The sequence below is a fragment of the Peromyscus maniculatus genome, chromosome 3, assembly GCF_049852395.1.
Source record: "Peromyscus maniculatus bairdii isolate BWxNUB_F1_BW_parent chromosome 3, HU_Pman_BW_mat_3.1, whole genome shotgun sequence".
NCBI lineage: Eukaryota > Metazoa > Chordata > Mammalia > Rodentia > Cricetidae > Peromyscus > Peromyscus maniculatus.
The window spans coordinates 28,084,292-28,106,422 of NC_134854.1; the positions used below are offsets into that span (position 1 = coordinate 28,084,292).

The 22,131-nt window shown below is 37.1% G+C and overlaps 1 protein-coding gene and 1 long non-coding RNA gene across 4 annotated transcripts in view; one reads left to right on the forward strand and one right to left on the reverse strand.

The window, feature by feature from the left end:
- Rundc3b (RUN domain containing 3B) overlaps positions 1–22,131 on the reverse strand; it is a 160,744-nt gene that overhangs the window by 23,757 nt on the left and 114,856 nt on the right. For both annotated transcript variants that reach the window (XM_042272720.2, XM_042272721.2), the window contains exon 8: positions 7,051–7,208. In XM_042272720.2, coding sequence (XP_042128654.1) covers positions 7,051–7,208 — 158 coding nt within the window. The remainder of the gene's footprint in view (positions 1–7,050; positions 7,209–22,131) is intronic.
- On the forward strand, positions 14–16,910 carry LOC143272285 (uncharacterized). 2 transcript variants are annotated; one of them, XR_013049717.1, is made up of 3 exons: positions 14–126; positions 2,093–2,202; positions 16,772–16,910. It is a non-coding gene; the product is annotated as an uncharacterized LOC143272285 (long non-coding RNA). The 2 variants fall into 2 exon arrangements; XR_013049716.1 differs by lacking the exon at positions 16,772–16,910 and adding an exon at positions 5,983–6,089.

The window sequence follows — 22,131 nt, forward strand, 5'->3', positions numbered from 1 at the left end:
ATTCTATCGCAGCCACACTTCCCTGCCACGGTGCAGTGCATCCTTCATTAATCTGCCTCTCTCCCCGAAGCTGCGTCTTGTCAGTTATTTGGACACAGCAGGGAGAAAAGGGGTGAATTCACTCATGTAAGTGGAGTCAGTTTTTCTGTGAATGATTTTTTTCACTTAGCATGAATAACAACCTTGTTGTAGCACACCTTTCATGCCTGTTGTGGCACATCACAAAATTTCCTTCTATTTTAAGCCAGCTAATATTCTATTTTATGGATAAACCCCCTTCTGCTTCCTTATTTGCTAGAGGAGACACTTCATGTTATCTTTTTAAATTTGTTAAGAACTGTGTTCTCACATATGGCACATCTTGGCCTGGCCCTTGAGAATGCAGATGCTGGGTACAACGATAACTGCCTTAAGGTGCTGTGAAATCCTTAGTTCCTTTGTTCTAGTCATCGCTCAGAATGGTAGTGAATTCTCAAACTATTACATAGCTTTTTCTTGCCTTCAGTTCTTGTTTTGTTCTTCATAAATTTTGATGCTTTATCATTTAATGTATAACTATATGAGCTTTTATTAACGTGTCTTTCAAACAGTCTTATAGCTTTGCAGCTTTGAAGTATTCCTCTGATACTTGTGTAATTATATCTGTTCTCTTTTAATTACTGTTCCTGTGTATTACCCTTTTCCTTCTGTTACCTCTGGGGCTAAAGTGAGTCTCTTTTAGACTGCATGTTCATATGGACCAGATGATTTCTTGTCCTATGCTTCCATTCTGTTTCTTAGAGAGCTTTACTTCTAATAATGGAGACTCTGATCGATTTAGATTTGTTTTCAATATCTATAAGTTACCAGTCCCTCACTGACTGGTATACTTGTTTTCTTTCATGTTTTTGTAACAGTGTTTCAATTTCTTTACTTCCTTTCATATATATTCTGTTTTCTTTGGATTACTATAAAGATTACATTTTAAGGCTATAATACTCTAATTTGAATTTATATCGACTTAACTTCATTAATATAAAAGAACTCTTTTCCTTTATTTCTGTCCTCACTCTCTAGTTATCAATACTACAAATGACATGTTTATACATTTTTGTCCCCAAATAGAATGTAATGTTTCTTTTAAATGCACTAATCTTGCAAATTATGTGGAAATAAAATAGTGCTATAAACTGAAAATAATAATAGGAAAATTTGTATTCTAATGGAATATATCGTAGAGGAAATGGAGTACCATTCACATCAAATGGTTGTCTTTTAAAATTTAGTATTCTACTGGATTTCCCATCAATATTTAGGAAAAATGTAATACAATGTGCTTTACCTTCCTAGTTTGACCGCATTTTCTTTTTTCTGCTTTCTTTGTGTGTGTGTTTACGTCTGTGTGCACACATCTGTATCTGTGCACACATGTGTAGGCTACCAGACAACCTTTGGTGCTAGTCTTTGGGCACCATCCACCATTTTTATTTTTCAAACAGCATCTAGCTCTGGCCTGGAGCTTGCCAAGTAGGTTGGAGTGGCTGGCCGGAGAGACCAAGGGACTGGCAGTCTCTGCCTTCTCTTTGCAGTGCTGAGATGACAAGTGTGTGCCACAGCAGCTGGCTTTTTCACATAGGTTAAGGGATCAAACTCAGGTCCAGAACTTTACCAACTGAGCCATTTCCTTAGTCCTCACTGTATTTCCTTCCTTCCTTCCTTCCTTCCTTCCTTCCTTCCTTCCTTCCTTCCTTCCTTCCTTCCTTTTTTTGGTTTTTTGGTTTTTCGAGACAGGGTTTCTCTGTGCAGATTTGTGCCTCTCCTGGATCTCACTCTGTAGACCAGGCTGGCCTCGAACTCACAGAGATCCTCCTGCCTCTGCTTCCCGAATGCTGGGATTAAAGGCGTGTGCCACTACTACCTGGCTGTATTTTCTTAATATCTGTTCTAATATGGATAATGGAGTATGCAACTCATATTAACATAATTTTAGTTAAACTTTTATTAAGTATTAACAAGTATCATCTGCTAAATGCATTATGATTAGATGATTAGTTTAGGTCATAACATCTACTTTAGAGTAGACAATGATGACATCATTGTACTCTCTTGCCAGGATCTGCAGCACTCACCCTAACTGTGAACCATAAGTATCACACCACTGACTTATGTTTTGCTGGCTGATGGATGATACCACAACGATTTACTGTGATCTTCAGCAACGGGGTTGGTTCTTGAATTTCCTCGACAATGAGTAGTTGCTTATATTGTTTAGACTCTTCAGTTCCTTCCCTTACAAGATCTTACAGAAAATATTACCATTGCTAAAATTTTCAAGTCATTAACAGGAAAAAATGCATCGTGAGCTGTTAAGAACTCTTCATATAAGAAATCTTCATAGGACAAGATTTTCAGATTTTACACATTGTTCTATGGATCTCTATTTCTGAGGTTTGCAGTATATGCTTTACAACTGTTTAAACAGCAAATCTGCTCAAGGGCCCACATCTGCAGCTGTTAACAGACTGTCCCTATTACATATAACAATCCATGGTCTTTAAACAACCATGGGGTTGATGATGTCAATCTTCTACCTCACTATCTTGCAAACTACTTATAAGAAAAGGTCATGTGCTCTTAGCTTCTATTAAACAGGAGATCCTAAAAGCATACATATAAATAAATGACTATTAACTAGAGCTAAACTCATTTCTCCCACTATAACAAATCTTATATATATTGATCCAAAGAATAAGTAATATTGTAAGCTTGTTGATATTCATTTTATTGGATAAAGTTCAATGTATGAACTGGAGTTAATATTTATTGAAGTAAAAAAAAATCAATATGAACCACATATCTTAAAACCATGAGAATTAAACCTAGAATAATGCAGTATCTGCAATGAATATTACTAATATTTTCAGATTAAAAAATTAGCTTTAAATTTTAAAATATCCCAATATTTTTAAACTTTATTAACTGTGAACTCAGCTTTTTTAAAAAAGTGCCCTTTTTTTCCAGTGTCTTGTAAGATACTTATCATTTTATCAAATATATGAATGAGAAAAAGGATTACAGGTAATTAAACAGGACGCATCCCTATACACTGTGAACATACCCTTGTATAATGATTTTGACCATTCATCCAACTGGCATTTAAAAGTTAGAACTCAAAAGTCCATACCTTGAAACTCAAAACCAAGGCAGAAGAAATAATAATCTGAGTACCCTGCTAGTACTTAGTCTACCAACATAACACTTCTTCCCATTTTTTGGCATAGGATATTGGGAAGCTCCAGGCTGTCTTCAAACTCCTAACTGTCCTGCTTCCACTTTCTAAGCACTAATTATCCATGTGCGCTGCCTGGCCCGCCTTAACTTTTTTAATAATACCACAAAGTCAATACTATTTTTATTTTTGAGGTGAAGGGCCAGCAGGTTCAAGACATTAATTCAGACCAAGCTGACGGTGGGCAAGGACATAGCTATTAGCTGAAGACAGTCCTGATTTGTAAAAACTGTCAAAATGCTCTTGTATTACATGCACTACTAATTTACAGGGTTACCAAAACTACAAAATGTTCATATTTTATGAGCATTAAAAACATAATCCAAGAATATAGTAATTTAAATTACATATATTAAGAAATGTTGCTGGGCAGTGGTGGCACACACCTTTAATTCCAGCCCTTGGGAGGCAGCAGCAGGCGGATCTTTGAGTTCGAGGACAGCCTGGTCTACAGAGTGAGTTCCAGGACAGCCAGGGATACACAGAAAAACCCTGTCTTGAAAAATAAATAACTAAATAACTAAATAAATAATAGAAAGAAAGAAAGGAAAAAAGGAAGGAAAAAAGAAAGAAACAAGAAAAGAAATGTTCAAAAAAAAAAAAAGAGCAAGCTGAGTAGAAAAGGCTTCAACTCATCAAGAAAAGATACTCAACCCACATAGGAACAAGCATCACATGTCTTTTATTCTCTCTCTTAATACTCTCTTATACTGATGTATTTAAATATTGTCTCTTCTCAGAAGGAGCAAAAGGAACCGCAGTATCCACTCTGATGCAGGCTACTTGGCGATGGATAAAGGCCCTCAACAATAAGGGGAAATGCCCACTCTCTCCATAGCTGTGAGAGTGCTCACACTATTCTGTGTCTTAAATCTAATCTGCACTAACTGGTTAATTCAATTGTTGGTTAATATTTAGTATTATTAACCATTAATTATTAATTAATTTAGCAATTAATCAATACAAATGATTTTAATTAATTAAGTTGTCAAATGAGAATATTCAGGATCCTCTAAAGTAGTTTTATGCAAAGGAATCTTGGGAGACAACTTACAACAACCTGGAGGTTACAGCTCTATTACTTCAAGGCAAATGTTTAATTAACTTCTAAGTTCAAGAAAACAGTCCAATTTTTATCAATGGATAAATTTCAAGTATTTATTTTATTGAATTTGTATGGATGGTTAGTCTGCCCGTATGTCTCTGTATCATATCTGTACCTGGTGCCTATGGATGTTAAAAAGTGTATCAGATCACCTGGAATTGGAGTTATGTATACATGGTTGTCAGCCACCATGTAGGTGCTGGGAATTGAACCTGGGTCCCCTGGAAGAACAGCCAATGCTCTTAACTACTGAACCATCTCTACAGCCTTGAACACAACTTTTATTTGTTGCTTTATTAATATTGTTTTGTTAAATCTTCTTTAAAGGTATTAGGAATAACTGTAAAGTTCCTCTGCAAAACCAAAATGATCTATAACAGTTTTATTTTACTACACTATAACATAGTGCATGCTAACAATGGGAGTTTTCATTTAAATTATAAAAAGTAAATTAAACTTATCAAAACTTAATCCATCAACTGAAAATATTTTTAATAAAGTAAAATTAACTTTTATTTTGTTTATATTTAATTTTTAAAGTCAAAGTCTTGAAATATAACAGCCAGGATGGGCTCAGCCTCATGACCTTCTCAGCTCCTCAGTGCTGAGATTAGAGGCTCATGCTGAGTCTAGCTCATAAAGACTGATTTTATGATGAAAATATTTAGACAAGTTACCAGTATTACTTTTAAAAACTGTAATTACCTTCTTTTTTTAAAAAAATAATTTATTTTTTATGTGCATTGGTGTGAAGGTGTCAGATCTCCTGGAATTGGAGTTACAGATAGTTATGAGCTGCCATGTGGGTGCTGGGAATTGAACCCAGGTCCTCTGGAAGAGCAGCCAGTACTCCTAACCCATGAGCCATCTTCTCTCCTGTAATTATCTTCTTAATCTTTTAATTATAAAGGAATCCAGCCATTTTTACTATTTTGGTCTTGTTAGTTTCATCCATCCTAACAGAAGCTAGGTTTATGGAGTGTGCTAACACACCCTCAATTGTGATTCATGATGAGCCCTCTACATTAGAAGGAACAGGAACAATGAGTGGAGAAATTATTTTTATCAACACACAAACTCGCAGAAAATATTTTGAGTTTTTTGTTTACTTATAGAATTTTCTACTTAAAAAAGCCATCCCCTGCCAGGTGTGGCCATGCACATATTTTCTCACCACCCTGGAGGTAGCAGAAGGTGGTTGGATCTCTCTGAGTTCACCAGCCTGTTCTACACAGTGAATTCCAGGACAGCCAAGACTACACAGTGAGACTGTGTCTCAAAAAAAAAAAAAATGAATAAATAAGTAAATAAATAAGTAGGTAAAATAAAAAGCCATCTGTCATGTTAAATTGGCCTCATAATCTCTTATCATAGTTTATGGATAAATTACAAAGGAAAATAGCAGCAACCATACAAAAGACAGAATATTCCAGAATAGTTGTTCAACTCATTACAAATAATAATAATAAAGAGCCAAACATACTTTTGGGGTTACACTCTTAAGGCAAAAGTAACTTCTGTATATGAGGGGAAAAAGGGTAAGTTTATCAAAGCAAAAACAAAGGAACAACATACTACAATAAGCATCACTGGTCTGTATTTCTTACAGGATCCATCTCCTGTGAGACAAACAGAAACTGCTCTAAGTTTAAAAGACTGAAAAACAGAACCAAAGAGAACAACCTTGAATTGGACTTGGTGACAGAGAAACAAACTGCACTGAGGGACAGTTTTAGAATAATTCATGATATTGAAATGTGAATGATGGAGAAGACTGGAGCATTTAATCAATTTGAACTTTTAAAACTGATTCATGAACTTTGGCCATGCACAAGAATATCTTTATTCTTAGTAAACTTCAGACATATAGAAGCAGAAGGTCTGATAACGTATACGACATTTAAATGGTTAAAAATCTGCATACATGTGAGGAGAGGAAGAGAATTATAAGGCAAAATGTTAAAATCTGATAAACCTTGGTAAATAAATATGAAAATTCTGTGTACTAATTCTTATAATTTTTCTGAAAGTCTAGTAATATTTAAAAATCACCCTTTAAGAGTAAAAACCATTATGTGGAGATTTTTCACTATAAGCAATTAATTTTGACAAAATGGCAGAATTAGTGTGAGTGCTTTGAACAGTGACAGGTGAAGGAGCTCATACAGAATGCAGCTCCATATACAATAATCTGTCATCTAAAAACTGCCTGCTACGAAATTTTTTAAGAGGAAACTGCATTAAATTGTGCACAGTGATACCTGGCAGAGCCTGGCATCAGTTTCCTCCATTAGGACTGCACTTAGTAATAATGGTCTAATGTACACTCTTTTTGCAGTCAACCAACAACTAATTAACTACATGAATGCTTAAGGGCTGAGAATGCGCGTCAGTAAGTCTGATGCCTGGCACTGCAACAACAGAACAGAGACCTAAGCAAAACTTTAGGATGTGTGCTATGCAGAACAAGTGAAGGAGGCATTTCAATTTTCATCTTTGTTTCTAATTCCCCACAAGGAAAACAGATGACTTTTCTAGTAAGGAACAAGAACACCTTAAAAAGAGTGAGAAGATCTGAGAGGCAAGCAGACTTCCTGGAATTTGAACTGTAGAGCAAAGCACATTCCACGTTGATGTCTATGCATTGCCAAAGTTCTTATGAAAGGGTCTCACTTACAGCTGATCTTGAAGCTCCACAATGATATATTCTAACTGTTCCTTCTCCAACTTGTGGGCCAGATCAGAATCTTCAATCCTCTGAAGTAGTACTTTATTCTGAGAGACAGATTCAGAAAGTTGGTTCTCACGAAGTCGTAAGAGTTCTTCAAGATAACCCTGGAAACACAATATCACAAAGATAATGTCAACTGCAAAATTCTAAGACATCTTAAGATAAATGCTGAGCACCACCAGCATTATTTCCTTCTATTTTATAATGAAACATATATTACTGATGAATGATTTTAATCAGATATAGAAGCTTAATATGCACTCTCCATTCTTGAATGTTATTTGGGAGGAATGGACTGGGAGACAGGGTCTAGTTACATACTCTCAGATGACCTTGAACTTCATCTCCTGCCCTGGCTTTCCTGCCAGAGTGAAAGGGTTATTTAATGCACAGCACTTAAATCGGACTTCATGATGATAAACACAGGTTTTCTAAGTCCATGAATATCGAATTATAAACATCAATACTCGCCGGGCAGTGGTGGTGCACGCCTTTAATCCCAGCACTCAGGAGGCAGAGGCAGGTGGATCTCTGTGAGTTCGAGGCCAGCCTGGGCTACAGAGTGAGTTCCAGGACAGGTTCCACAGCTACACAGAGAAACCCTGTATCGAAAAACCAAAAACAAAGAAACAAACAAAAACAAATACCAATACTCTAAATTACACTTTCTATATACAAGGAACCAACTCCAGATCCTACTCATTAGGAAGAAATAGAAGGCAGATGACACCTTCAAAGCAATCACTGCTTCTCCTGGATTGTTGGGCACTATATATTTGATGCTTACAGAAGTTAATCAACAAGTTAATTAGACAGTAGGTGCAAGGCAGGTTCCAAAACTAACTATACTATTAACATAATTGGTATAAAACCCAAGAGTCTGAAAATACTATTTCATTTCTGGGTATGCATGCCCATGTTTTCTGCTCCATTGGAATCTGCTTCTTTTGTCCAGTGTCTTCTCCTAATGGTTAACTGCTTAACACTACCGGGGCCTTGCTTGTTGAAAAGATTTCTTTTGGAAACAGAAACAACTTCTTTCTTCTGTTTCAAAGACCAAAGTTGCTGGTTTTTGCCACTCCCTTCTTTCAACCAATAATTAACTTCCTCATGTAAATGAAGTTATTAGTGACTAACAGAAGCAAAGGTCTGTGTTGGCTGGAGCATGGTGTAATGATTGGGTAATGAAGGAGTCACCTGTTTGACCCTTTTCTCACTGAGAGCACAAGAGATTCATGACCAAAGTATGACTTTACAAGTGTCCTTGGCATCTAGCTTCACTTCTTTAGGCATGGCCCAATAAGCCACTGCCGAATCAAGAATTCAAGACTAGTTCAAGGCACTGTGTAAACACTTTAGAAAAGGAGATCAAAACAGAAGAAGCAAATGTAAGAGTAAGCAAAGAAAAGCTACTTTTTAAATGTCCATCTTTTACTATTGGGAAATTAAGATATTCCCAGTCATTTCCTTTCCTTTCCACATTGTTACTTACTTACTTATTCATTCATTCATTCATTCATTCATTCATTCATTCATTCATTCATTCATTCATTCATTCATGTATGTATGTGTGTGGGAGTTTTGCCTGCATGAATGTTTGTACACCATGTGCATGCCTGGTGCCAGTAGAGGCCAGAAGAGGGTTCGAGTTTCCCTGGAACTGAAGTTAGAAAGAATTTGGCCTGTCTTGTGGGTGTTTGGAACTGAACTCTGAGGTACTCTGAAGAGCAGTAATCTAACCACTGAGCCATCTCTCCTTCCACCTTGTCTTTAATGTTCTGGAGTTTTCGGGAGTTCTGGACCAGGAACACCAAATTCTCCCTAAAATCACCAGTTCCATGATCTCTGGCACCATTTTCAAGCTCATCAGATAAAGTCTCTGAGTTTGGCTTGAACAGTTGTTTGCTCTTATAATTCTGAAAGAAAGGCCTGCTTGGTACATAACTCTGCCACCTACTCAGTGTCTTAGGGTTTTCTATTACTGTGAAGAGACACCATGACCATGGCAGCTCTTACAAAGAAAACATTTAATTGTGGTGGCTTACAGTTTCAGAGGTTCGGCCCATTATCATCATGGCAGGGAGCATGGCAGCATGCAGGCAGACATGGTGTTGGAGCTGAAAGCGCTACATCTTGCAGGCAACAGGAAGTCAACTAACTGTGACACTGAGTGAAGCTTAAGCAAAAGACCTCAAAGCCAGCCCCCACAGTGATATACTCCCTCCAACAAAGCCATACCCACTCCAGCAAAGGCACGCCTCCTAAGAGTGCCACTCCCTGAGTTTATGGGGGCCAGTTACATTCAAACTACCACAGTCAGTATCACTGCAGTTTCAGTGTATCTTTGTAGTTCCAGTATTCACTGCACACTCCTTTATCTCTGTAGTTCCAGTTCACTGCACACTCCTATATCTCTGCAGTCCCAGTATTCACTGCACACTCCTTTATCTCTGCAGTCCCAGTATTCATTGCACACTCCTGTATCTCTGCAGTTCTAGTATTCACTGCACACTCCTTTATCTCTACAGTTCCAGTATTCACTACACACTCCTGTATCTCTGCAGTTCCAGTATTCACTACACACTCCTGTATCTCTGCAGTTCTAGTATTCACTACACACTCCTGTATCTCTGCAGTTCTAGTATTCATCGCACACTCCTGTATCTCTGCAGTTCTAGTATTCACTGCACACTCCTGTATCTCTATAGTTCTAGTATTCATTGTGCACTCCTGTATCTCTGCAGTTTCCTTTCCAAGAAAGCTATGAACCTTCTTCTCTAAAAGGATGCATCTTCTGACATTTATCTTCAGGAAGCAGGATGTTTCAGAAAATTTCAAAATTAACAGCTGCCCCCAAAGGTGATCAAAATGTCCTTTCACGATGCAAACCCTTCTCCGTGTATTTCCGAATATGGATTGCCCTGAAGTCTTGGGTGCCTTTCACTTCTCTGTAGTAAGTTGTTCAGCAGTGTGTACAACTTCAAGTAGGAAGTTCTGAGATGTGGTACAGGCAAGAACTGGGCCACCCAAGGTACTGGATCCACACACATCTTGCTTTACTTTGCAGTTCTCAAATGAGAAACAGTGAGCAGTTACACTCTGCCACCACAAGGCTAGACTTTCTCTGAACAAATAAAATTATGCTTTTTTTTTCCTTCAAGTAAGTCTACCCCAAGTACATCTCCTTTAAGCACCAGTTCAAATGTGTGACCCTGATAAGCCAGCCATTCCTACTTTTGAATTCTCAGTGTTATTATTTCATTTGCTGTTCTTCTCTGCTAGATTATTGTTCCCGTAGCTGAGAACTTGTAGTTGTTTGTTTGTCTGTTTGTTTTTTGAGGCAGGGTTTCTCTGACTGTCCTGGAACTTGCTCTGTAGACTAGGCTGTCCTGAAAGTTAGAGATCTGCCTACCTCTGCCTCCTGAGTGCTGGGATTAAAAGTGGGTGCCATTAGTCCTGGCTCATCTCTGAATTTATTTGCCTTCAGACCATAGGACCATGAGGGACAGGACCCAGAAATCATAGAACAAGGGCTGCTTCTGGCAGCTTGGAGTGCCTATCCTGCCCTGTGGCCTTGATGCATGCTGTGAACCTTCAGGTCCTCTATTGATTTTTTATTCATGTGAATGTAGATGTATGAGTCAGTTTATGTGTACCACGGTACATGCAGGTTCCCCACAGGGGCAGGAAGATAATTAGATCCCCTGGAACCGGAGTTAAGGGTGTGAGCTACTTGATGTGGGTACTAGCAACTGAACCTGGATCTTCTCAAGAGCAGCAGGCACTCTTAACCACTGAGCCATCTCTCTAGCCCTAGAGGTATTTAAAAAATATTTAATTTTTTATTTATGTTTATGGATGAATGTTTGACTGCACACATGTGTGTTCCATGTGCATACCAGGTGCTCATGGAGGCTAGAAGAGAACTTCAGATTCCTGGAACTGAAGCTACAGATTGTAGTGAGCTGCCATGGGGGTGCTGGGAATTAAACATGGTTCTTCTGTGAGAACAGCTAACCACTGAGAAATTTCCACAGCCCCTAAAAATAATTATTTTTAATTTGAGAAATTTCATATGTAATTTAAGGCAAATCTTGGTTTAAAAATTCCCAAGCCTTGTTAACAGTAGCAAGTGTATACCTCCTAGCTTTGAAATAAAGATCTATTAGAAAACTTACTCTATGTAATTACTTTTCAAAAATCACATAGATATTAACATTGTAGCATAACATCAGGAGGTAGTATCATATTTTCACTAGACTGCAGGCTTATTGGCTATGAACTGCTGAGTGTCATAGTCTAGCTTTGCCACTAATATCACAGCACATGCCATCTCATTTGTGACGTTAACAAACTGCTTCCTTTCTTTTAGCTTCATGATAGCTGTTAATAGAGGCTAGTATTACCTGCCTCTGAAGACTGGTTTCCATAGTAAATTTCATATATTTACTTTATAATTGAATCTCAATGATTGAAAATAATTTTATAAACAAATCTTTTTATATATTTAATATAAAATATACAAATACTTTCAAGCATTAGCAATTAAAGATTACATTATCCATTATCTTAATTAATTGTCACTACAGTAGGAGTCAATATAATGATGTTCTATAATCTGGAGGAAGAGTAGTATCTTGAGATATGTGTTTATCAACTCCTTTTCTTCCTGGTTTTTATGATGAATGTTGTCTTAACATATGGCTTAGTTTCCCTGAGTTTTGTCTGTATTCTTTTGAAACATGTTTTTTTCATCTACATTGATGAGTTTAGCCAAACAGTCCATTTACTTTCAATACTATATATTACTTCATTGTATGAGTATTACAGCATTGTGGAATCCTTTTGTACACTGTGAATGTGTGTTGCTCTCATTGGTTTAATAAAGGGCTAACTGGCCCCTAGCTAGGCAAGAAGAGGTGAGGTGGAAGAGCAAGACTCAGAGCACATTAGGATAAAGAAGAGTGGTGTTGTCAGCCAGATGCAGAGGAAGCAGGATGTGCAGAAAATGAGTAACAAGTCATGAGTGATGGAGCAACACATAGATTAATAAATATGGGTTAATTTAACTTGTAAGAGCTAGTTAGTAACAAGCCTAAGCTATTGGCTGAGCATTTATAATGAATAAGAAGCCTCTGTGTGGTTATTTGGGAGCTGGCTGGTGGGACAGAACTGACTTTCAGGATAGAGAAGGTCCACCTACAAATGGCATTCAATGTGGGACCATATGCATCCATATAAAGACTGAGGAAGTTTGAAAAAAAAGTTTGGAACTGAGTCAAATGTGGCTTCCTGGTGACCTCCTTCTCTCCGGTAGGCTTGTGTTAATAGAGGTGTGGCTCTTTTAAGAGGCCTTGTCTCCAAGCCCTTGTATGGGCTTTGGGAGCAGTGGGTGGGACAATACTCGATAGCATAAGACTATGTAAAAATGCCTATAGCAGCATGGAAACAAAAACTTCCCAGAGTTGGGGTGGTAAATATGACTCCTGCCAGACCATGAGGCTAGGCTCCCAGGGAACCAAGTCAGGGGAGCCACCTGCCAGCATGCTATGAGCTAAGCTGCTCAGTGGTTTTAAGTTTTGCTCATGCAAACAGAAAAGATTACAGATACACAATAAAGACAGATCCAGACAGAGGAAACCTCTAAACAGGTTACAATGTGTTTAAAAATGTACATAGGCTTGAGAAGGAAAAGAGAAAGGTGTGTATATACCCTTTCTCCTTTCCTTCTCAAGTGATATACATAGAAAACAATAGTTTATTCTGTTCTCACAGAAAATAGTTTAAAAATAGAAAAGTCTTAAAAAAAAGAAAATAGTATAAAGGAAAAAGTCACATGATGGAAAACACAAGGGGAGTCTATATTCTGTATGTTATGAACAAGCAACAGTTGCTAAGAGACATTGGATTATGGAGGCTGCTGGATTAATCCAACCTATATATTTTAAAAATGTCTTGACTTTGACATGGAAGTCAAAAGGTGTGTTGTTTTGGGTAAGAGGTTATGCTTTTGTTCCCACAGAAAATGAACGGCTGTGGATTTGTTCAGGGTTGAAGAAGATCAGGTTTGATTGAGGAAGACCCTTTGACAATCCTGGCTACAGACATAAATAAATAAATAAACCTAAAAAACCACAGGATAGGTGACATATATTTTACCTGCTCAAACATAAAACAAAAAAATCATCTTTGGATGACTTGTGTACAACACACAGTCTATACTTGTATTAATGTAGATATAGATGTTACCTTTGAAACTTTATGTATTTTCAGAACAAGGGGACCAGACACCAATGAAAACAAATGGCCCAAGTGATTTAGCATCTCAGAATGCCTCTGTTGCAGTTCTTTCAGAGTTCTGTAACCAGAACAGCTTCAAGGCTGTGGGCTGAGATGGTCTAGCCGCACAGACTACTCCAGCCAAGACTTGACCATTATCTTGATTTTTTTCAGGGTCCCCTGAAGATGCCAGCACCCTCCCCCCAGACAATAGGAAGCAGTCTAGAGAAAACAATGCCCACATCCCCAAAAGATGGATTATGGATGTTTGTCATCATTTAAAGGGGGTTGGTTACAAGTTGTTATTAGTCATGGTCAAAAAAAAAAAAGCTAAATAAAAGAGTTAAATTCAAAGAGCTCTTTCTAAAGGCAAATAGTGAGATATAATATAGAAATGATAAGATAAAAGGTTAGATTATTGAATCTACTTTAATCCAAAAAGCAACTATTAATCTCAAAATATTTTACATTGGTATGGGTTTTGGTTTACTGATATAAATTTAAGTTATTCTTGCTAAACTGTATGTATGTTTTTCTACTCTTGTTTGGGGTATTGTGCTTATGCAGTTCATTTAAAAATGTAATGTAAAATTAAGAAATACAGGTTAGTAGTCATCTATAATAATAAAATTTGTAGTCATATTAGGTATGTTTTCAAGATTTAGCAGATATATTTATAGATGGTCTTCAAACACTTCAAAGACCTACAAATATGGCATTTACAATGTTTAATAACTTGAGGCTTTTCATGATAGTGAGACATGTCTGCTCCTGACAGTACCAATTTACTTTAAAAAAAAAAATAGGCATTAAAGAACCTCCATATGGAGTTTGCTGTCTTTATGGCAAAAGCTAGCCATTTGGGTAACAAACTGCCCTTGCTTTGACCGATAATAGTATGCTGTCCAAACTGGACCAGCAGGACACAAAAGAAAGAGACTGCCAAACTTTGCCAAGACAAGGTAGGACATTCCATCAAAATTCCCTGTTTCTCAAAAATGTCTGTCAGATATCCTAGGCCTAAAGACCAAAGATGGATACCCCAACATTACAGAAGGACTTTTGGTGACTGTCCAGGCAGCCAGATGTCCCTGTTGTTAGTTAATATTACACCCTTTTGGGGTCTTTGATGGAGTTAAAGACTAAATAATTAGACTTAACGTTTTCCTTAGTTATGATAAAAAGTAAATCAGGTATAAAACTTTAGACTCACAATGGTAAGATAATAGAGTATTTTCTCTAATTTTGCCAAATACAAGTGGACTGTATATTGTAACTGCAATTCTTACTTGATAGCTGTTTTTGTTATATATAGTTTTACTATGGTAAAGTTAAAACCTTCCTTTTTAATTAGACAAAAAGGGGGAAATTCTGTGGAATAATCCTTTTGTACAATGTGAATGTGTGTTGCTCTCATTGGTTTAATAAAGGGATAACTGGCCCATAGCTGGCAGGAAGAGGTGAGGTAGAAGAGCCAGACTGAAAGCACACTGAGATGAAGAAGTGTAGAGTTGCCAGTCAGATGCAGAGGAAGCAGGATGTGCAGAAAATGAGTAACAAGTCATGAGTGATGGAGCCACACATAGATTAATAAATATGGGTTAATTTAAGTTGTAAGAGCATTTATAATGAATAAGAAGTCTCTGTGTGGTTATTTGGGAGCTGGCTTGTGGGACAAAGTTGACTGGCGGGAAAGAGAAAGTCTACCTGCATTACAGCTTAATTCCTGTTCAGTCAACGGCCATTAGATTGATTTCAGAATTTTCTTGATACTAACAATGCTATAAACACAGTTATCTGTTTCCTGGATCACATATCCCAGTGTTCTGAGGAGCAGAATTGCTGGGGCACAGGCCCCATACATTCTCAGTTATCAGATGCCTAATTGTTCTTACTACCATTTTTATATTTTATACTAATAATACTCCTACCATGCATTATACTTTTATGACTTCACACAGATATCAGTTCACTGAAGAATATTACTGGTTTGTCTAGAATTAGAAACAGTCACTATGTGGTAGGGAGAACTGTTGTTAAAATAGTTGCTACAGTGTATCTCCAAACTACAGATCTAATGATTTCATTAGTCAGTTCTGGGGAACAATTTTAAAAACTTCATTTTCCAAAAGAGTGTAAGTGTATCAGTTTTGGTACTTAAGAAATTCTTCATTTCAGTTTCCAAAGGCACTGACATGGAATTATTACAATTACTCTCTAATAATTACTGGTAACGTTTTAGTTACTTTTTAGTTATGTTGCCTACTATCCTCATTTTAAAAACTGTTTATCTGTGTCTTAACTTTTTAGAATAAATTATTCTGCCATGGATTTTTCTGTTTCATTGGATGTTGCAAATAATCACCATTTGGTTCTGCCAATCTCTCTTCTTTTAATTTTGTCCATATCAATTATTTTATTATTTCCCTTCCTTTGAATTGTTTGTTCTCTGCCTATGTTTTAGAACATTATCTTCCTAATTTCATTCTTCTAAGTCCTACAGATAATGGATAATTGCTATTTATAACTGTCAATATGCACTGTTTGCAGTTGCATTTATTTCTATTTGCTTCTTTTTTTTTTTTTTTTTTTGGTTTTTCGAGACAGGGTTTCTCTGTGTAGCTTTGCGCCTGTCCTGGAACTCACTTGGTAGCCCAGGCTGGCCTCGAACTCACAGAGATCCGCCTGCCTCTGCCTCCCGAGTGCTGGGATTAAAGGCGTGCGCCACCACCGCCCGGCTCTATTTGCTTCTTTTGCCCTATACTTTAGAAGGTTTTTAAAATCTAAGTACATGATATACACGAGTGATAATGAACTGTGTGTTGATGTTGTAGTTTGAATGTGCCATGTCCCCATAGGCTCATGTGTTTGAACATCTGATCCCTATCTGGTGGTACAATATGGTAAGGCTGTGGAACCTTCAGAAGGTGAAGCCTTGCTGGGGAAGGTGAGTTACTAGGAGCAGGACTTGAGGTTTTAAAGTCTAGCCCTACTTCCTGTTAACTTTCTGCTTTCTGAGTTTGGATGCAATCTGACTAGCTTTATGGTCCTCTCAACATGCCTCTCCCACCTCTGCTATATCTTCCTCATCATGATAGACTGCATGCCTAGATACTACAAAACAACATAAACCTTTTCTCCATTGAGTAGCTTTTGTTAGGGTATTTTATAACAGCAATGAGAAAATAACTAAGAACTGCCATCTGCTTCTACTGCATTGTGATACTGTAATCACTATTATCTCTTTGGAATTTGGAATATCAGCATTGCACTGTAGTATGCTTATTAGAAGTTACATAGCTATTCCATTTGTGCTTCATAAGTAGGCACATTAAATTAATTAGTTAATATTAATAATATTCTAGCCATCAGATTTTATATATTTTAGATAAACAGGTAAAGGAAATGAATAAAACCACCAAGACCTGAAAATGGAAACAGAAGCAATAAAGAAAACACAAACTGAGGGAACACTGGAGATGGAAAATACTGATGGCCTTTAGAGAGCCTTCTCCAAGACTGCACCCAGAGAATGCAAAAAAAAAAAAAAATCCATGAATTCAGCAAGGGCTAGACTTTTTCTGTCTGAGGGATATTCAAAAAGGAAACACATGCTTTCTGATGGTAAGTTTATTAATTGTTTTGTTAAAGTTTCCTACATTCTTATTAATCTGCTCTCTACTCAATCCATAAATTACTCTGAAAGACATTAAAATAACCATAATTTTGGATTTGACTATTTCTTCTGGATATTATATTAAGTTTAGGTTCATAATTGATACATTATAAGATGTATATGAATTCAGCATTACTATATATTATTGGGAATTGTTCTTTTTTAAAAGACAGTATCAGTAGGTTGCATATTGTGTGTGTGTATATATGAGTAACAATAATGACTAAAGAAGAAGGTGTCATGAATTTCAGAGGGAGAAGGGGGAACGTAGTAGAAGGGGGAGGGGACAAGAGGAGTGGAAATGATGTAATTATACTACTTATAAATGAATTCTCAAAAATTAAAATATTTAAATGAAAAGACAATATTACTATACATAGAGACTTATGCCTCTGATCCTAGCACCCAGGAGGGTGAGGCAGAGGAATTACTGCAAGTCTGAGGCCAGTTTATTCTACTCTCATTCTACTGGAAGCCACACCAGTACTAGGAACTCCAGGTAAAACACCACCCACAACCCTCTAAGACCCCTTAAACCCCACCTAGCAGTCCCCAATAGCACCCTTTCCATGGGCTCCATATTCCTTCCCACAAACCCTGGTAGAAGACTCTCACCCAGGAGCCCTAGTTAAGACACTGCCCCCAATACTCCTTAAGTCCTGCCCAGCAGTCCCCAACAGAATCCCCTTCCCTGGGCTCCATATCTCTGCTCATAACCCAGCAGACAACTTCTGCTCTACTGTAGGCCACACGGGAACTCCAGGCTCATGGAACTCCAGAGAACACACCAGTATCCAGAACCCCAGAGGCCATGCTAGTTCCCAGAATCCCAGAACCGCAGAAGCAAAAGGAGCACCTAAAACCCTAGTGGAAACATACTATTGGATCTGAAGACTTGCTGGTCACCAGAACCACAGGACACTCAGGCCAGAAGACCCAAGAGGAAACAGAAAGCAAGCAGCGGCGGGGCGGGGGGGGGCATCCAAAAAGCATCCATCCAACAAATATAACTTTAGAAATCAGCACCAAAACTGATAATATCTCCAAACCCCGATGACTAGAGGCCAGCATAAGAACATAGTCAACAACACCCAGGGCAATATGGCATCACCAGAGCCAAACTATCCTACTATAGCAAGCCCTGGATATTCCAACACAATGGAAGCACAGGAAAGCAACCTTAAATCCAATCTTATGAAGATGATAGAGGTCCTTCAAGAGGAAATGAACGAATCCCTTAAAGAAATTCAGGAAACACAAACACACACATAATAACATATAATAAAACCACCCAAGACCTGAAAATAGAAATAGAATAAAGAAAACACAAACTGAGGGAATCCTGGAGATAGAAAAGCTGGCGGCCGCTAGAGAACCTGCTCCAAGACGGCACCCAGGGTATGCAAAAAAAAAAAAAAAAAAAAAAAAAAAAAAAAAAAATCCATGAATGTAGTAAGGGCTAGACTTTTTCTATTTGAGGGGTATTCAAAAAGAAAACACACTTTCTGATAGTAATTTTCTCTTTTATTTCATCTTGAAAAATCTCTCTCTGAAAATCTGTCTCTACACAGCTATATTCTTCATATAGCTACATTTTCCATATCTTTTCTATATAGTTATATATCTCACCTATATATATCTCTTCTATCTATCTCTATATATAAAATCTCATGGCTCTCTCATACAGTTCTCATAGCTTTCTCATATTACCCATCTCTACTCCTACATATCTTTCTATATCTCTCTTCTACATCATTTATTTATCCTTCATTTTTATATACATCTCTCTTCTATATATATTTCTTCTCTTTATTCTGCTGTATTTCTTCATATAGTATTACATCATTCATTCACTCTCTCATTTATTCATTTTCCTCTACATATATATTTCTGCCCTATATACATATCTCTGTATTCTCTACATAGCTCTGTCTGCATCTATACCATATCATTCATCTTCAATAGCAAAAGTATGGACAAATATGAGTTACATTTTCAGGGTCTGAACCATTCTAATAACATATGTTAAGTCACATAGTTTCTCTCAGGCTAGGAAGGTTGTGCTGACCAGGCATGGTGAGTAAAGCAGGCACATAGTTCTACGTGATCAGGGTTCCCAGACAGTGACATTGAAATCAGGACTTAAACAATAAACAGTTAGTTGGCTGAACCTTGAGGTTAGGGGTATGTGCAGAAAGTCAATTGCTGCAGGGAGTTTATGTCTTAATGTTATCAGCTTGACTTTGGTTCAACAAACAGACATCTGGGAACTTGCCTTTGTGCATATTTTGCAGGAGCAACTAGTCTATTTTGAATCTGAAAAAGCCATCTTTGTAGCTGAGCATACTGTCATCTTCCTACATCAGTCTGAGTTATGAAAATATCCTAGTATTATTTCTATTCATCAGAATTATACAGCTTAAGCAGAAATCATCTTTCTGACCATCCACAGCTATATGTATGTTCAATAGATAGAATATATTCATAAGTAAACACATAAGCAGTGGAGAAAATAGCCATAGCTGTTTTTAGGGAACAAATGTAATGGCATATGAGAAAAACTACAGACAGAAACAATCAGTCATTTATAGTTTGTAACCCCATGGTCATTGCCAAAAGGTGCTCCCCATCAAAGAATTATTCATCTGGTGGGTCAACACCTGAACTATCAATTGCCATCTGCTATATATTGCCACAGCCTCCAGCAGGAAAATATAGGTAACTGAACACAAACTATGGATACAAGTATCAACAACAGAACATAAGACACAGAAGAAAGAATCTCAGGCATAGAATATATGATTGAAGAAATTGATACCGTGGTCAAAGAAAATGTTAAATATAAAAAGTTCTTGGCACAAAACGACCAAGAAATCTGGGACACTATGAAAAGACCAAATCTAAGAATAATAGGAAAAGAAAAAGGAGAAGAATCCTAGCTCAAGGTCCCAGAAACTATTTTCAACAAAATCACAGAAGAAAACTTTCCTAATCTAAAGAAGGACATTTCTATAAAGGCACAAGAAGCTTATAGAACATCAAATATATTGGACCACAAAATAAAGTTCCCCCAACACATAATAATCAAAAAAATGAAATGTACAGAACAAAGAAAGAATATTAAAAGCCACAAGGGGAAAAGGCCAAGTACACATGAATCTAGACCTATTGGAATTACACCTGACTTCTCAAATGGAGACTCTAAAAGTCAGAGGAGGCTGGAAAGATGTCCTGCAGACTCTAAGAGACCACAGATGCCATCCTAGACTAATATACCTAGCAAAACTTTCAATCACCATAGATGGAGGAAACAAGATATTCCATGATAAAGTCAAATGTAAACAATATCCACAAATCTAGCCTTACAAAAGGTGCTAGAATGAAAACTCCAACCTAAGGAGGTTAACTACAATTCATGAAAACAGGAAATAACACACACACACACACACACACACACACACACACACACACACGCCACTACCACCACCACCACTAACAACAAAATAACAGGAATTAACAATCTCTCAATATTAATGGACTCAATTCCACAATAAAAAGACACAGGCTAAAAGAATGGATACAAAAACAGAATCCATCCTTCTGCTGCATACAAAAAGCATACCCAACATCAAAGACAAACATTACTTCAGAGTAAAGGGATGGAAAAAGATTTTCTAAGCAAATGGACCCAACAAACAAGTTTGTGTAGCTATTCTAATATCTAACAAAATAGACTTCAAACCAAAATTAATCAAAAGAGAGAGGGAAGGACAGCTCATACTCATCAAAGGAAAAATCCACCAAGATGATGTCAACATCTATGCCCCAAACACAAGGGTACCCATATTTGCAAAGGAAATGCTATTAAAGCTTAAATCTTGTTTAAAGGATTTTTGTATATTGATAAAAATTTAAGGTTGTTTTTGTTACATAGGTATTGTGCCTATGCTGTTCATTTGGAAATGTAGGGTGAAGTTCTAGTTTTTGAAAGCTATTATTAAAAACTATATAGGATAATCAGGAAACATAGGTTAGTGGTTAATTATTTATAACAATCAAAATTGTAGATATGCTAGGTATGCTTTCCAGATCATATAGAGATATATTTTAGACAGATAGATGGTCTTCAAATCTTTCAAAGACCTACATAATATGACATTTTAAATGTTTTGCTAACTTTGGGCTTCTCATGACAATTAGACACATCTGCTCCTGGCAGCACCAATTTACTTCAGAGATCATGGGTATCAAAGAAACTCCTTCTGGAGTTTGCTTTCAATGTTGCAAGGCTAGCCATTTGGGCAAGAAACTGCTCTTGCCTGGACTGCTTGACAGTATGTTGTATAAATTGGACATGCAGGACCCACAGGAAAGTGACTGCTGAACTTTGCCAAAACAAGGTGGGATGGTCCTTCAGAGTTCCTGATTCACAGAATAAACTGCCAGATATTTTGCAAGACAAGGAGGAAAGTGACTGACAAACTTTGCCAATACAAGGCAAAACAGTCCTTCTAATTTCCTGCTTCATTGAAAAGTCTGCCAGATACTCTAGGCCTATAGACTGAAGATGAATTCAAGGTTTCAGTAGGAACTTTGGGTAACTGTCAGGCAGTCAGATATCATTTCTAGAGTTCTGGAAGTTGTCTGCAATGCACTTTTTGTTTACCCAATAATATCATCCTTCTGGGGTCTTTGATGGAGTTAAAGACTAGATAGTTATAGTTGCAGTTTTCCTTAGTTATGATAGAGAGTAAGTTAGGTATAAAACTTTAGATTCAATAAGATAGAATAGATTATGGAGTATTTTCTTTTAATTTGCCAGATACAAATGAACTGGAATTCATTACATTGTGAATGTAATCTTTACTTGATAGTTGTTCTTATTGTGTACAGTCTTATGTTAAAGTTAAAACTTTTCGTTTTTTGTTTAGACAAGAAGGGGGAAATGTTGTAGAATATTATTTTAAGGTATGTTGCTTTTGTTTATGCTCTGAAACATTTGTTTAATGATGCAAAGATATGTTTGAGTAAATAAAATTCACCTCGGGTCAGGAGGCTGAGTCAGCAACTAG